At 49.0% G+C, this 17,109-nt stretch overlaps 4 protein-coding genes across 5 annotated transcripts; 1 reads left to right on the forward strand and 3 right to left on the reverse strand.

The window, feature by feature from the left end:
• Window positions 1–1,566: 1,566 nt before the first annotated feature.
• On the reverse strand, window positions 1,567–4,374 carry LOC120646969 (40S ribosomal protein S3a). Its single transcript, XM_039923535.1, has 6 exons — window positions 4,211–4,374; window positions 3,468–3,573; window positions 2,619–2,756; window positions 2,355–2,540; window positions 2,037–2,237; window positions 1,567–1,956 (listed from the first exon to the last, which is right to left on the reverse strand). The coding sequence occupies exons 1-6, from the start codon at window positions 4,267–4,269 to the stop codon at window positions 1,855–1,857; spliced, it is 792 nt and encodes a 263-aa protein (XP_039779469.1). The 5' UTR covers window positions 4,270–4,374; the 3' UTR covers window positions 1,567–1,854.
• A 1,859-nt stretch (window positions 4,375–6,233) lies between these two features.
• Window positions 6,234–7,586, reverse strand: LOC120648228 (extensin-like). Its single transcript, XM_039924961.1, has 3 exons — window positions 7,529–7,586; window positions 6,874–7,378; window positions 6,234–6,372 (listed from the first exon to the last, which is right to left on the reverse strand). The coding sequence occupies exons 1-3, from the start codon at window positions 7,584–7,586 to the stop codon at window positions 6,234–6,236; spliced, it is 702 nt and encodes a 233-aa protein (XP_039780895.1).
• Window positions 7,587–9,677: 2,091 nt separating this feature from the next.
• Window positions 9,678–12,351, forward strand: LOC120646970 (elongin-C-like). 2 transcript variants are annotated; one of them, XM_039923537.1, is made up of 3 exons: window positions 9,678–9,985; window positions 10,098–10,203; window positions 11,922–12,351. In XM_039923537.1, exons 1-3 carry the CDS (start codon window positions 9,816–9,818, stop codon window positions 11,949–11,951), a joined length of 306 nt encoding a protein of 101 aa, XP_039779471.1. In that variant the 5' UTR covers window positions 9,678–9,815; the 3' UTR covers window positions 11,952–12,351. The 2 variants fall into 2 exon arrangements, with proteins under 2 accessions (XP_039779471.1, XP_039779470.1); XM_039923536.1 differs by having other exon boundaries at window positions 9,684–9,975.
• A 1,592-nt stretch (window positions 12,352–13,943) lies between these two features.
• LOC120646971 lies at window positions 13,944–15,592 on the reverse strand. The gene is made up of 3 exons (XM_039923539.1): window positions 15,108–15,592; window positions 14,565–14,737; window positions 13,944–14,416 (listed from the first exon to the last, which is right to left on the reverse strand). The coding sequence occupies exons 1-3, from the start codon at window positions 15,376–15,378 to the stop codon at window positions 14,225–14,227; spliced, it is 636 nt and encodes a 211-aa protein (XP_039779473.1). The 5' UTR covers window positions 15,379–15,592; the 3' UTR covers window positions 13,944–14,224.
• Between the last annotated feature and the right edge of the window lie 1,517 nt (window positions 15,593–17,109).

Raw genomic sequence — 17,109 nt, forward strand, 5'->3', positions numbered from 1 at the left:
GCGAAATTATATTGCAATTAGTAGCGCATTTTTTTTATAAGAGAGCGGTGGTTGTACTAAATATGACGTGGCTATAGAAGAACGGTGATACGATATTATATTTTTAGTGAATTAAAATGTTATGTTAAATGAATTATGAAAATGCTTTGAATTTAAAATTTTTTGCTATACAGTGAAGTTGTAGATTTTGAATTTTTAGGCAACTTTTGTATTGATCACTTTTTATTTAAACATATTTTGGTGTCAAAATATAGGTGCAACGAGTCGCATGTAAATGTTTATTTAAATGAATTGCGAAAGCATTTTGAATTTTAAAATTTGCTCTATAATGAAGTTGTAGTTTTTGAATTCTTGATTAAATTTTATGTTGAGTAACTTTTGATTCCAACATGTTTTGGTGTTTAAATTGTACGTATAATGTTGCTCGTGTGTAAGTAATGGATGAAACGGGTTGTGGTTTGATTCAATTAAAATCTGAGGGTTTTTTAAAAAAAAAATCTGAGAGAGGATAACGACGGCGGGTTGATTTTATGAAAACTTAAGGTTTTATTTGCAAATTTCCTTCAACCAGCACTGTTGGACTGCGGGTTGATTTTGAGAAAAACTGAGGGTTTTTTCGCAAAATTTCCTGAAAGAGGAACTTAGACCGCGGGTTGATTTCTCTTAAGTTCGAGGATTTTTTTTGCAAAATGACCAGAGAAAGCACGATCTGGCCGATCCGACGGCCGGGAACAGCCGGCGACGTGGCCTGCTTCTCTGACCTCGGAATTGGCCGCGAATCTTAGGGTGAGATGGACAATCCATTTGTAATTTTATTGTTTTGTTATCACATGAATTGAAACTTGGAAAACAAATCTGTGACGAAATACAATTCATTCTGAGATATGCCTAAGATCAGATCGCATGGAATGGAATCCGGCACACTGCCACGAATGAAGACGACTAGACGAGCATCATCCCTTGTATACAGGCTAGCTCGAAATCACGGGAGTAAGCTGCACATAGATACATGATCTTGTTCGTCCATTATCTTGTTCGTTCCCAGGAAACCACAACTCTTCATGATCAATGCTGTAGCATGTTCTCAATCGAGACATCAGTATGCGGCCTGTTTGCCAGCAGTTCGCTCTTCCTTTTGATTCTTGCTTCTTTGTTTGGGACTGGGTATTCGCTTTCTTGATTGCTTTGTTGCAATTGCAACATATTCATGGAGTTGAGAGAAGTGATCTGCTCACTGTAGGAATGTGGGTTGCGGTGATTGCACTGAAAAGTTCTCTGCTACTATCTCATCTGTACAATAATGGGCTTTTGAGCAATCTATGCTACAATAAACTATTATGCTCATTGCTTTGTCATCATCAGAATTAAAAAACTAAAACAAATCCTTGTGACTTCAATCAGTTTCTTCTTTAAGTTTTTGTGTGCTCTGGGTATTAAGAAAGTTGGATAATCCCTGAAACTTAATAATATATGCTTCTGGATTAATGTAGTTGTTAAAATATAGCAGTTAACCGATAGAAAAGTAAACTATGACCGGTACCAGCTAAGAGTCAACAGGCATCGATCTCAGCCCTCAACAGCACAATCCATTTCTCAAACAAGATAAAGGCATTCACCACACAGAACCTAGCATGGACAGTAATCACCAAACTAACCCTCAGGCAACAAGGTAAACACCACGTGGATGATACCAGAACTTGCGATCCAAAATCCAAATAACCACAAACGAATGACCTGTTTTCAGACATACTACCAGATCGCCGAAATAAAGCCGCCCTTGTTCTCAGACAGAAAGGTAACAGTACATATATCCTTCAAATATATTAAGTAGCAAAATAGTGATCATAAACTATCCTACTCAGCTGCAGCAGCCTCCTGGCCAACCACGGCCTCATCACCCTCAGCAGGCCTCTCAAGCTTCACACCAACATCCTCCTTTGTGTAATCCCCATGGACCTGAGGCAAAATTGGGCATTAGAATGGCAGGCCAACGATAGTCTGAACAAAAACAAAAAAGCTTTGCCTGTAACAATTACCTCCATCAGTTTCCCAAGGTCGAACTTGGGGGCCTTGAGAATCTTGACCTTCCGGATGAAAACATTTTGCAACGGGAAGATGCTTGAGGTAGCCTTTTCAATCTCCTTGCCTATGACCTCAGGAATAAACTTGGAAACCAACTCCTTCAGGTCACAGGTAGAGGCCTGGTTGGCCATGATCTCAACCATCTTACGGCGTATCTGCAAACAGTAATTAATATGGCACAACTATTATTGAGACAAACAGGCTACATAAGCATATTCAATGTATGACACACGGACATTGCTAGCTTTAAAACTCTTCTACACACAACTTACCTGGCGGATCTGGGAGGCCTGTGCGTAGCAAGTGCGCTTCACTTGGTTGGGTCTCCTCTTTGTAAACCCAATGCAGAAGAGCCGCAGCATGTAGTTATCAGTGGTCTTAACATCAACATGGGCCTCAATCAAAGTCTGCCACTTCCTGACAAGCGACCGGAGCTTGTCTGTCGTAAAATCCATTCCCTACGAAACAAAATGAACAGGTTAGCAACATAAATAAAACACAATGAAAGGGGACATAACAGTTCTGAAGATCATTACCCAGAAGTTGGTAAGGACATTACGACCCTGGACGTCTTCAGCACGGAGCCTGATCTTCCTGTAGGCTTGGTCTTCATCACTCTGAAGATCAGCTAGGGAGACCTCGAAGACACGGTGCTTCAGACCCTCAGAAGCAATCTAAAAACCACAGAAAGTATGTATGAATAAGCATATAATGTCACCAAGTAGTGTGCCTACATGCTGAATCAATGCATAGTCGGCAACTAATTTATAAGAAGAGAATTGATCATAAAAGAAAATGCTGCAAGCTTCAATGATAGCTCACAGACTGCTCATCCAGATATTGCTAACAGCAAAAGGTACTATAAAGGCATGTTATGGTTCGGGTCCAAATATCATATTTGCAATTCACAATGAGCCTACTAGATTATAAATATTGGTGGTGGATATACTAACAAAAACGCATGGCCAACATAACAATCCCCAGAGTCTCAAACTAGGCATGCACAACATGAATCCAATAAAGATTGTAACAGATGGGAAATGAAACACCAAGGAAACGCCACATCAATACTAAAAATCTATTTTGAATCCACGGTAGCTTCAGCAATCAAGAAACAGATGCAGCACAGGAACTATGATCCTCTATCAAATATCAATTATCAGTGCAGAAGATGAATTAAAAAATATTGCACGCAATGATAGCTAGACACAACATCTGTTTGGCCCTAGGAGTTCTTCAGTCGAAATAAGATCAGTCTCACACACAAATTGAATAAGCCACATCTAACCTACTGCATGAATTATCTAACAAGCTAACACCACCGCGGTCTCCATTGACACAGCAGTACATACCGAAACGATCTAGAGCAGCAAAAAATCACTAACCTTAGTACCCTGTGTCCTGGACACGAGTGTCTTTCCAATGTTGCGCACGGAGAAGATAGAGGGCGCCTTGATATCATACCAATCCTTCTTCGCGAATGGATCGACGCTGCAAGACAAGAAAAAAAACACAGTCATCACTTAGCACCTCATCGACACTGGGCTAGACGAAAGAAGAAATGAGCAAGCGACGGAGATCCAACCTTATCTCCCCCACCCCCGCGCCCACCCCCACCCCCACCCTCGCGCCCACCAGTTCCCACTTCCCACTACCCCGCGCGTCGCCGCCCTCCACTCCCCCGCGCCCCGCCGCCCTCCACTCCCCCGCGCGACGCAGCCCTCTTCCTCGCTGGCGCCATCCCCGGCGCTCCTTCTTCCTCCTCCCCCTCCCCAGCTCAGCCGTTCGACCCCGCCGCCACCGCGGCCCTGCCCGTCTCCGACGCCGCCGTCTCGACCGCTACCCTCGTTGCCGATGCTCGCCACCGCCACCACCGAACAAGGGGGTCAACCCGCCGCCTCCGCTCCGCCTCCGTCTCGCCCGCCACCACCGCCGGCCGGCGAGCCACCCCGGAGCTCCCTCTACATCCGGAGGCCACATGTAACCCCCATCCCGAACCCTAACTCGCCGGAGCTCAAGAAGAAAGGGCAGCGAAATTCGAGTGCGGGGAGGAGTAGAAATGCTCGAGTGTAATATAGCTTTCCCAATCTACCGCAAAGAACGGAACGGGGCGGGGGAGCGAACTTACGTCTTCTTCTTGCCGCCCTTCTTCCCTTTGCTGATCCGCTTGTTCTTGCCCACCGCCATCTTGCCGCCGCCGCCGCCGCCGCACCTGGTGCCTGGCCGCCTGGGGGCTCGGGAGGTGGAGTGGCTGCGGGCTGCGGCGCTGGGTGTCTCTAGGGTTTTTCCTGCAACGGGTAGAGTGGGCTATATAGGTGAGGGTGAGAGGGTTCCGGGTTAAATCGTGCGGTAGGGAGGCTCTCGGGCTGACTCTGGCCCGAGAGCCCACACAATTCCGGCCTATTGGCGGCGTCCAACAAATAGATTTTGTTCTTGTAGCTCGTCGTGTCGTTTTTTTTTCTTTTTTGAGATCTAGCTCGTCGTGTCTGTTGTTCGTCTCCAGTCGTCTCGAAATATCGTGTGCCAATAAAAAAAAATCAAATATGCAGAGCCTGCTGAAGCCTTAGATTCCCCCCTCTCTCTCCATAATTATCCGGTACAACTTGTAACAACTCAGTCCAGGAGAACGGCAACGATTTACTTTACACGTTGAGTAAAATACACCTGTTAAATAACTCTATTGTGTTTTCGTTCTCACTTCGCGCAAAAAATTCGAACCGGAGTTACTAGCTTCCCAGAGACCGGCTATTTAAGCTGGTTTCGGCTCCCTCTCTGTTTCCAGTTTGAGACTAAGGAGCTGAGTCGCGGTGCTACAGTAGCTCGTGCGGCCCAATCGGCCCGTGGGCCGTGACAATCTCCCCGTTAGGATTCGACGTCCTCATCGAACCAGCTTAACCATACGGGACAAAAGGAGCAGGATACATGCCAGTGGCATCCGTATTCCCACGCGCACTTCTGCCCGTATGTGGCGTGAAACCGCGAGAGTTTGTCTCGCGCACTTCTGCCCGTATGTGGCGTGAAACTGCGAGAGTTTGGCTCTAATACCTCTGTAACGACTCGGTTCGGGAGAACGGCTAAGATTTACTCTACACGTTGAGTAAAACACACCTGCTAAATAATTCTCTTGTGTTTTCGTCCTCGCTTCGCGCAAAAGATTCGAACCGGAGTTATTAGCTTCCCAGAAACCGGCTATTTAAGTTGATTCGGCTCCCTTTCTGTTTCCAATTTGGGACTAAGAAGCTGAGTCGTGGTGCTACAGTAGCTCGCGCTACAGTAACCCGCGCGGTCCCGTCTGTCCGTGGGCCACACAACTCATGAATCTTTTTCAAATACAACTTTCTCGCACGAATTTTCTAAAACCTTTGTTTGCAACGATTCCCCCTGGGGTATTAGAGTGTAGAATGGAGCAGACCCTTGCGCGACCCAACCCTCATGCTCCGCGTACACTCTGCAAGCGTGTTACGTGTACTTTTGCCGACGTGCTAAAATTTGTAAGTCTATTTCCAGCGGCTACCGTATCTCGTTGCGGATGCGCATTTTGCGTGCTCGCGTGCTACTGTAGCCACTCCAGCAGGTGTCGTATCCCACATCGCATTTTAAGAGAGTATGAGAGAGGCAACGGAAACTCACGGACTCTCTCTCCTCTGCGCATCTAGCTCACCAGGGCGACTGTTGGTTCAGGAGAGAGAGAAACGAGGGAGAAGTTGGTTGATGAGATAAGACTAAGGTAGGGCCCACGGATATTTTCTATTCAGATGCGCATTCGGGTACGCGAGCTGTTGGATATGACCTCTTTTTGCGTTGCAAGAACGATTCGCATATGGCGGAGAATACGCATCCGCATCCGTTAATCTGCTGGAAATAGCCTAAGGAGGTCACTATTTGGCTGTGTATTATAAATTAAAAAATGCTATTATTTAGCACTGCCCTTGTATGCTTCCTAGCTTCATTCCTAACACGAGCATCACCGCTGCAGTGTTGCGCGAAACTTTATTTACACAAAAATCTAAAAAAAAAATCTACGACGCTTCATGTCATCGCTGCCCACTTCAGGCCACCAAGAGCTCCCAGGACGGATCATCGTTGCACGAACTGCCAGCTTTGTGGGCACCTCGACGGCGTGGAAGTGCAAACGCGTGGCAAGCGAACAGCTAGCAGGCGATGGTCTCGTCCTCCTTCAACCTGACGACGATCTGACCCCCTCGCTTACGGGCACCCAAGACGGCATTAGCTCTGCTTGAGATCAGAAGCATGCGTCCATGAGGCAGCAGCAGCAGATCGCTGCAAAACCTGCGCAACTGGCAGCAGAAAAGAATAGAAAAACGCAGCTGTTAGGCCACACCAATATTAGTATAGCATGAAGCCTACTCAATCAACCATTAAAAACGTCAGTATCATGATGGCATGCCCCCCTGTTGCCGTTCACAGTTAACCATCACAATGTTTAAATTTGGTTCTAGATCTGTAAGAGTGACTGGCATGGAAAACTTGCTTGGCTTGGCATGTTGATTGGGACAGAAATCTGGTAGGCTTTTATTCAGAAACGAAATCTGGTAGTGGTAGGCGTTGAGATCTTTCTTCCATGTCAATGTCAACGGCTGAACAGCATGATCACCGTGTTTTAAAGGTGTTAAGGCGAGGCGAGGCGAGGCGAGCTGGGTCCGCCTGGACGCCTAGACGACAAGGCGCCAAGGCTAGCAGGGTGCACCTGCGCCTGGACGCTAGGAGGCGCCTTTAAAACACTGATGATCACGATGAGTGTTGTTCCAAATTTCATGTTTGGGCACGTACCATCCTTCCACGAACGAAGGGCCGTTGCTCCTGTAGGGAGGCGGCGGAGGCGGCGCTTGCGCGTACGGCGGCGGGTACATCGGCGGCGGCGGCTGCCCGTACGGTTGCTGGTACATCGGCGGCGGCGTTCCGTACGGCGGCGGGTACATCGGCGGGGGCGGCTGCCCGTATCCGTAGGGCTGCTGGTACATGGGCTGCGCCGGAGGCGTCCCGTGCTGCTGCTGGTGGTGCTCGTCGCACCCGCGCTCCCCGTACATCGGCTGCGGCGGAGGAGTCCCGTGCTGCGGCGGCGGCTGTTTCTGGTGGTGGTCGTCGTACCCGCTCTCCCCGTACATCGGCTGCGGCGGAGGCATCCCATACGGCAGCAGCGGCGGCTGGTGCTGGTGGTGCTCGCCGTTCCCGCGCTCCCCGTACATCGGCTGCGGCCGAGGCGTCCCGTGCGGCGGAGGCGGCGACTGCTGGTGTTCGTCCGCCCTGCGCTCCCCGTACGCATCGATCGGGTACCCTGGCAGGGTCACAAGACACGGCAACATTTCCAAGCCAACACGGCGATCAGCAAGAGACGCAGCCAGCGATCACAAGCGAACGTGTAAATGGATAACGATTATCCGACAAGGATCTGGAATGCGTTGGGAGGAATGAATCGGCGAGCCACCTGGGGGCGGGGTCGGGGACGGCGGCGTGGGGCCGCCGTGGGGATTGTAGTAGCTCATCTCGACTCCGTGACCAAATTATCGGAGATGGGATGCAATGACGACGTGGTGTTCGTGTTTGATCTCGAGAGGAACAAAGAGGAAAACAGGAGAAGGTGCCGAGGGATTCACAGGAGTGGTCGAGGCCATTTTTTTCCCCTCTAAAGCTATAGCTATTCTTGGCATCAGTCGGGCAAGAAGGCAGGCATGTCGCCGGCTCGCTGCTGTAGGATTCGTAACAGAACTGATGAGCAAATTCCCAGAAGCAAACTTTTCTCCACTCGCCACAAAAGGAGCTAGCGGCACGGAATATTACTATTTTGCACGCTATTAAATATTTCAATGATTTTATTTTACAAAATTTTGGTTTTACTTTTATCTTGTTTCATTTCACTAGTGGATATGCACGTGGCACGTGTTTATCAAGACTACTAATTAGAAATAGATTGAATATCAAAGCAATCCAATATAAAAATTTATTTTTTATTTGTACGGTATATCATAGCAGTTCAATATAAAAATTTGACCTTCCACATGACATAGAAAAACTTACATAATTAAATATTAAGAAGACAAATTATAATATTTTTGAGAGATCAAACAGACAAATTTACCTTCGCCGCTTAAGTGTTGTCTGATCAAATTGCCCAATGCCAGGATAACCTTTTTGAAATAGATCCAATATTACAATGCAAATAGTGAACCTAAAAGTAGTAAATAAAAATGACGTCAATTAATCAAATCACGGTTATACCATGGTTGTCAGCAGCAATATTTCTTCCTTCAACTAATGGGGTGTTTCTGTTGACCCTGCTCTTGGCCTCATGCCTAAGATCACTCTCGTGATTGATTACATTTGTCACATCTCCGGGTGAAACATGATTTCTAGCTCTGAAAAAAGGTGAAACATGGGCAATAGTGTGAGAAGTAACAATGCCACAACAGAATTTCCAGCATCGAGTTCTTGATCAGATGTCGATGTTGCAAAACCAAATCATCAAATCCGACCAATCCGGTCTAGATTCCAATACCCCCACATAAATTCAATTTTTTTTCTTGACTTATTACCTAAAGGTTCCGACGAATCACACACTGACCGGAGGGTGTTGAACTGCGAGGAGGATACGAGTCCCAATAAACATCTAGTAAGAACGCACATACACATTCGGTGATAGGGGAAGAAGAAAGCAGCAGAAAAAAGATGCAGTAGCTGTCATTTAGCTCAGTAACCATGGAGAGCTCGTAAATTTGGAAACATATATAGGATCATCTTGCGCAGAAATATTTAGCTCAGTAACCATGGAGAGCTCGTAAATTCTGAAACATATATAGGATCATCTTGTGCAGAAATATTTGTATCAGAGAAGGAAATAAGAGGATAATTATGGGTGATGATATGACAAAATGAGGAAGGAAAACATAGGATCGCCGTGCACAGAAATATTTGTATCAGGAAAGGAAATAAGAGGCTAATTATAAGTGATGATATGTATGACAAATAAGGAAGGACATGCATGATCGACTAAAGGGAGCGTACACTAAATGTAGCTAATCATCTGATTGTAGCTAATCGGCTTTCCATACGAGACCCATGATTGCTGATTGGTCGCATCCTCTCTTGCCATAATCAATTAATGTTGATGTTTCCTAAATTAATGTTGACATTGCCTAAATAATGCATCAATTGTGATTGGTGGGTACGCTGGGTACATAGAAGAGCCGTGGTGAAAAAAGTTAGAGGTTTTGGGTGGAAATATTTTAGAAATAGCTGTTTTCATCTATCCATCGTCTATCCACCATCGTGAGACCTGCGGTGTGAGACCATCTGTGAGGGGTAAGGGTGGTCCACTTTGAATGAGAAAGAATTTCAATTCTTTCAACTTTTATAGTATAGATAGATATTGTATTTTTAATGTGTTTCAACCGTGGAAAATTCAGTGCCTTTAGATAGGCCTGATCGTTTTTTCTTTTTGAAATAAAAAAATAGGCTTAATTGCTTATAAGCCAAAAGCCCAAAATGGGCCGGCACCATAATCAACGAATGGGCTTTGGCCCACTAAAGCTGACCGAAACCACTAGCAGCCCACCGACAAAGATGGTTGGAAGCAGGCCACGGCCTTCTCCTCCTTCCCCATCTTCTTCTTCGTCCATCCACCCTCTCCGCCCCCGTTGCTCGTCGTGTCGTGGACAGAAAGGAATCAACAATCAAGGAAGCAACCACCAAATCGAATCCCAATCCCAGAAGAGGGGATGGTGGGCAAGGGCGAGGCCCCGGCTCCGCGTGAGCCCGAGGAGGAGGAGGACACCGGAGGCGTCGTCAAGCTCATCAGCGCCGAGGGCTTCGAGTTCGTCGTCGATAAGAAGGCAGCCATGGTCTCCAACACCCTGCGGAACATGCTCACGTCGCCAGGTACCTTTAGGTGCTTTAGCTTTCCATTCGTCTTCGATTCAATTCCGCCGCCATCACGTCATGGCTACCTACCTCTGGTCCACCTCTGATTTCCCCCCACCCTCTTTGATGCCATCATCCAGGGGGCTTCTCCGAGACGCGCCAGGGCGAGGTCCGCTTCCCGGAGATCTCTACCCACATCCTCGAGAAGATCTGCCAGTACTTCTACTGGTCGCTCCATTACTGCAGGTTACAAATTGCTGCTTGGTAGCTTTTGCAAGCACCCAGATTCACTTGGGTGTGCTCGATTGCTTGCTTGTGCGCGTTACTGGAAGTCACCACCTGTCAACTGTCATGATTTATTGATGGCCTACTGCTGCTGCGCTTTGGCTTTTACTCCATGGTCCATACCATTAATGGTGATTAATCACCTAGTTAACAATTTACCAATCCCATTGTGTTATGTGCCCCTTTCGCCCATTTTTGTGATTTTGTGCAACCCCTCGTTGACAGATTGCTTAACGAAAATCTCTAAATTTCCAGAGATAATGGTCTGCGATGTAGTCACTTATTGGTTCTCTCCATAGTTACTTTACACTTAAAAGCAAGCAACTCGTGTCTAATCTAGTGAAAACCAGCAGCTTCGATAGACATCGGAATTCGAGTCTGAGGCATGGCCATTCGGGACAATGACAAGTCTTTACCAACCTTGCAACATGCATAGCCTTGTGTCTTTCATTTTATTGTTAGCTAGTCCAGGACATCGAAGCATGGGATTTTGGAAATGCTATCTTCTAGCTACAACACATAATCCGATCTGCTTTTAGAGTACTATTTCCATCTGGTTAATCAGTGGCGAAGCTAGAGCAAATTGAAGGGGGTGCCCTTGCCTTGTGGGTGCATGGAGTTAAGCTATGGGGGTGCGTATATGGTGAAAAATAAGACCTAATCACTGAATTTGCTTATTTTTGTGGGTGCATCGTCATCCCCTAAACAATACTTATAGCTTCACTCCTGTGGCTAATGGTGTACGAGGTGCTTGGTGTCTACATCTAATCTGCATTAATAGCTTCCTCACTACACATTATGCACAGGCACAGCTATCGTATTTTTTCCCCAGTTTTTTTTTTCTTCTTATTCTGCATTGGTGGGTTTCTGGTCATGTGAATTTGTTTTTAATTTACTGGCTGCACCGTTCACCTGAGCCTGAATGTATAGTTTAGTGCTGGCAAGGTAAAGTTTGAGCTGCATATTGCCTCATGTGTTGTAAGTTGTCCTAATTAGTTGGCTAGTTCGGCTTGTCCATCCCTTTGCCTAGTAAAGAGTTAACTGAACGCGGGGGTTTGCCTTCTTAACAGAAAAGTGACGTTGATGTCCTGCATAACACTGAGAATATAGTCCTACTGTTCGCTGCCTTATAAACGTCATCAGTCGGAACTTGGCATCTTCAAGTTTAAGGGCTGTTAGTTGTTTGTGTTATCATATAGGATTTGTCAGGTCCAGTCTTGACATGCGGTGAATTTTGGTGTGGGGAACTTGGTTACATAGATGGTCACCACATGTTTTTTGGTTCAGGACATGGGATGGCTTAGTATAGATGGTGCGTGATTTAATTTTCTATTGAAATTTGACAGGCATGCAGGTGTGGTACTGTTGAAGCAACATAAATTGGATTCCATGTTGGGATTTTGGCGATCCTTCCTCCTAGCGGAGCAGACTTTAGTTTATGGCCCTCCACTGTGCATTATCATGTAGTAGAAACTGTGATGGGACCAGTAGACGCTTATATAGCCATCTCATGACTTCTGGTGCTTACTATTTAAATGAAATATATAAAGCAAAACTAGGCGCATCGTTCTCGCAACAGAAGATTGATGATAGTATGCTTTGCAGCCGTTGGTGCGTGTCCTTTCAGTTGCTTGTACTGCAGGCTGAATGATTTGTTTTGGTTCGGTCTGGTTATGCAGTGGGAAGGAGACGGCGGAGTTTCCAATTGAGCCCGAGATAACCCTGGACCTGATGATGGCCGCAAACTACCTGGACACTTGAGGTTGAGGAAGTTGAGGGAGCAACTGTTGTGCTGCAACATAGGTGCATCATGAATGGATGAAACAAGTGAATCATCCCAACCTCGTCGTGTTTACATCCAACATCCACTAGATGGGATTTTTTCTTCTTTTTTTCCATGGATCCAATCCAATTTGATCTAATCCGGTGTTATGTAATGGAGTGTAAGCATGGAATGGGACATGTAAAATGTGTGCTAGTAGTTTTCTAATCCACCTGCAGTGTGTAACAGCCTGCGACTGCTGATACTAAGACATAGTACCAAAGAGAGAAACAATCTTGTAGCACCTTCTTTTGCTGTGGGACCAGTTGAATCCTCCCTTCCCTGTAGTTTCAGTTTGTCTCTCGATCAGTTGTCGTAGCAGAAATCACAAATGCCTGGGAAGCTGTATGCTCGCGGGGAGAGAAAAATAGTCGATCGCCAGAAGCATGGCGACCACGAGCGAATCTGGAAATGGATAATAATAATCTGGCAAGGATCTGAAATGCGCTGGGAGGAATCCGCGAGTCAAGTTGGGACGGGGATGGCCGGATGGGAATGGTAGTAGCTCATCTTCCTCGCCTAGGGCTAGGGCAACGACACGATTGCAATTGGAAACAGACGAGGCAATTCGCCGGCTCGCTGCTGGAGGCCGTAACTGACGAGCCTACGCAGAGCAATGCCAGAAAGAGGAACGAAGGGTTCCCATCCCAGCTGCATCATCGACCGGCCACCGGCCCAGTCCGGACTCCGGACGCGCGACCCGTCAAGTTGCCGCGCGAATCTTTTGCTCCGGGCTCCCGTGCCGTCGCGTCTCGTGCATGCGCGCCAGGAATTTCGCCGGCCGGCAGCGCATCTAGCCGGCGCCCGGCGGAGGACCGGCGACGCCGCAGGCTCCTGTCGCCGGAAAGGAGCGAGCCGCACGCGCGCCAGCCCTGGAGTCCGTCCAGGTCGCCGCTGCAAGGCCGCCTGCAAAGCTGCAACCCGTCTCCCGCACGCATCAATCTGTCTGTCCACGGGCGTCTGCTCGGAGATTGACGAAACGCTGCGCGGGCATCACCACGCCTCTTTTCAGAAGCGGCCGGAGCGATCCCATCACCGCCTGGCGCCTGGACAGCAGGCCGCGGCCCGGGGGCATCTACCGCTGGCTCGTTGTTGCGCAGGTGTTGAGCGCTCGCTGCCCGCAGCCACGAGGGCCCGCGCTCGCTCGCGCGAACGTTGGGGAGCTCTTTGTCTGGATCCATTCCTTGACACAATTTGCAAAAGTAAGTATAAGAGTTTAACGATTCAGTTCTCTGAGACCGAACTAACTATATACAAGTTTCTTCTCCTTTTAACCGCAGCTGTGATAAGATTCCACTGTAGTAAATTTGGCTCCGTTGACAATAACTCATAAAAGTGCGGTAAGGTTTCTTAGTCCTACCAAAACGTGGCAAAAAAAAATTAATGGCCTAAACTTAGCCAAGTTTAACAAGATTTTGTGGCAAGTGGAGACCACCTTAGTATTTGAACTAAATTAACAAGCCTGCTGTAGTCGCGTTGCAGCAGTGCCCCCCATGCTTATTGGTCTAGGTATAAATCATCGAGCAACTCCAGATGCCAACCGCCCAACGCACGACTTCATGCCAAGATAGTAAATGGCAGCGCGTTGAGTCGTTGACAGTGTCCGGACTCTCAGATCACGGCCAGTTCGACGCCGGACGGCCCAACCGACAGAGACGAGCCCGCGGCGTCCAGGACGCCAAACCGGAAGCCCTCATCGATTGGGCACGTTGCCATCGCGCGTAGCAGCATCTATCATGGCATGCGTACGTCTATCATGGCATGCGTTTCGAAGCGACCGCTGCTGCATGTGCTTCGTTAGCGGCGAAAGGCCTGCTAATTGCGGCATCAAATCGAAGCCCATAATAACGTCGTCGGCTGTCCACGTTGACGCTGGTGATGATTTGGAAGCTCGCGACGTAGACTAAGGATTTTATGCGATACTTTCTGTATACACCGATCTGCAACCTTACAAGCACCATCAAATCAAGCTCATAATACTCTGCTGCTACTGGCCACCTGCTACTGCTAGACTACACGTTTGGAGCTGGTGGTATCCACACGGGGGGAGGCACTATAGCAATTACTCGCTTATTTTACAATACGCTGTCAGCCTCGCAGGTGACCTGCACCGAGCACGGCTGCTCACCGACCGGCCGGCCACGGCGCGGCGAGGTTTGGTCACCCTTCGGCGATGCTCTGCAGCGCGGGCCTCCACTGCCGGGCGGCGCGCCGCTGGCCGAGCAGCAGCGCCGCCTCCAGCTCGGCGTCGAGGTCGGCCGCCGCGCCGGTGGGGTCGCCGTGGTCGGGGGTGCTGGGGCCGGAGGACGGCTGGCCTGGCTCCGGCTCCGGCTCCTCCGTCTGGCGCATGACCTGGAGTGATGGGAACGGGGGAACGGGAGTGAATGCGCGGCGTAATTGCACGAGCGGCTTGTCAAACGCGGAGACGTGATCGTGCGATGGAGACTGGGAACGAGATTAGTATCACGGAGGGCCGCCGGCCGCGGCGTGGCGTACGTACCTTGGCGAGTGACCGGTCGGATTCCTTGCGCTCGCCGCCGCGGGCACGCCGGCGGCGGTGCTTGGTGGCCGCCGGCTTCACCTTCTCCTCCTCCTCCTCGTCGTCGTCCTTCGCCCTGATCGTGACGCGGCTCAGCTTGACGTGCCGCTTCGACGCGAACTCCCTCAGCACCTCTGCTCAAACGCACCCAAAGTTCACCCATCCGTTCATTCGTTAGTTGGACCGGCAGGCAGCAAACAAAAAAGCGATGTCAGAAAAGCAAGCCGGGAACGGTGAAAAACTGGTCAGAAACGACGGTGAAATATATCGTCACGGTCGTCGAGTCCAATTACGGGCGCCAGAAAAAAGGTCAGAAAGGCGCCCGCTAACCTACAGGCACCTCCGTCATCCCAGTCAACCATGGCATTCAAGCCGAGCAAGCAGGCAAAATCCCATCTCTATCTCCGTACAAGAACACGCGAGGATCTCATGCGCACCAACCGGCCGGCCGGCCTAACACGGCCCGCAGATGCCGCAAGACGTCGGAGCAATGCAGGAGGGTACCTTCGAAGCTGACGAGGCGGTAGACGCGGCCGAGCAGGAGGGTGTCGTCGGGGCGGAGCAGCTTGAGGTGCTTCACGGTGACCGCGGGCGCGCCCCCCGCCGCCGCGGCCGCCGGCGGCTGCGTGGTGGCGATGACGGCGGCGACGTAGTGGCCCGGGTTGGCCGCCATGACGGCCCCGGCCGAGAGCGCCCAGTAGGCGCGCTCCGTGCGGCCGCCGCCCGGGTGCTGGATCAGCACCGCCGCCGCCTCCGCCGCCTGGCAGTTGCCCATCGGTGCGAGCCTGCCCGCCGCCGCCGCCAAGCGCGCGCGTTTCTCGCGTGTCTCCTCCTCGGCAGGGGAGGACACCGGAGAGAGGAGGAGGTGGGGTGGGCGAGTGAACCGTGGCCGGTAGCGGCGCCGAGCGTTTTATAGGGTAGTTGGCGCGCGGCGCGGGCTCAGCGCCATGGTATGTGCCGCCGGCCGATGACGCAACGTGCACGGTAGCTGTCCGGCCTACCCGTGCCGGCGTGCCCAACCCATCGTCGGGTTATATACGTGATACGTGCCGGACACGCTCGATTTTCTTCTGTCAGTACGGGTCTCGGGAGATCGGAATTTTTAAATACATGTACTGACTACTGACACGATAGAAAGTAAGAGATGCACAGTTGTGATGATGGAAATCTTTTACGGTAAATTCTTTCCAAGCTTATCCTTTGTTGTAATACTAATTTTATTTGGTACGGATACCTGATATCTCCTTTTCTTAAGACTTATAACACAAGTTTAGAAGTACGTGACATTCTAGTCATAAAAATATTTTCTAATTTGAGCCTTAAAAGAACATTACTGAGATTATATTTTTCTTAGATGGTCAGATAGAGTGCGAATATTACAAGAGACATAATAAACATAGTACAGAACGAATTAGCTGATACTAATTAACGCCCTGTTATGTGGTGGCGTTGGTGCTGGGGGCACGTACCCCATGCAAAAAAAAAACGCAATTCAATTTATCATTATAGTGAAAAGTAGACTGGGCTACATAATATGGTTACACGCAATTCCTGACCTGGCAATATGAAAAAAATGCAAGACCCTTGAGTTTGATCTAAAAATGAAAGTTGATGGACCGGACCGGCCAATCCGATAGTTTAGAAACGAACTTAACACACATGGCAAAGTTAGAGATCAAAATGCCTATTTTGCCCTTTGTTTACTGCCGAAAAGGGAAATTCAGCAACTGCCAGATTATGTAATATAAATGTTGCATGAAAACTAATAAGCATGCGTTTATCTTTGTTGAAGTATCTACTCAGTTTGCTTTGGAGGTTCCTTCTCTTTGGAGTTTGTGCTTGTGCTTCTAATTAACGCGTCATTTGCTGAGAGCGTAGTATGTCCTAACTCCGAACCTCAAGCGCTCGGGCCAAAGAAAAAACTACACGATGAAGGCTACTATAACAACAAAGCTACCAACGAGATGGCGCTACATAGCAATTCGTTTGTAGGTGACGGTCATTGGAACTTTTCTAGATCAAGTACGGCATGCACACTCCACCTTAGCTGATCGGCTACAGCTACGAAAATCAGCAGACGCGAGAGAAACAAAAATCAGTGTCGTGTGACGATTCAGACAGTCCTTTTTCAGTCTTCAATTGCAAGCACAGCAGTTCGCAAAACAACCACAGCCGCCTACTTTATTTTGCAGCCGAGTCGAAACCCGGCAGCAGTGAGCTCCCGTGCATCTTGGCACGATCATGCTTGCATGCGTCATCACAGTATCTCACTTGCCCAATCCGCTTGGCGCATCAGTACACATGCACATCGATCAGGTTCTGGTCAGGGACCGATGCAACCGTACAGTTCGCGCACCGAACCCTGCACTGACCGGAGCCTGCAGCAACCAACCCAACCCCGGCGATCCGATCCCCTCCTCCTCCTCCCCGGCGCACGCACACGTTTCCCGGCGGTGGTTACCTGATTACTTTCGCCTTGAGGGAGGCAGTTTGGTCGGGGGCCCGT

The sequence above is a fragment of the Panicum virgatum genome, chromosome 9K (assembly GCF_016808335.1).
Source record: "Panicum virgatum strain AP13 chromosome 9K, P.virgatum_v5, whole genome shotgun sequence".
In the NCBI taxonomy this organism is placed as follows: Eukaryota; Viridiplantae; Streptophyta; class Magnoliopsida; order Poales; family Poaceae; genus Panicum; species Panicum virgatum.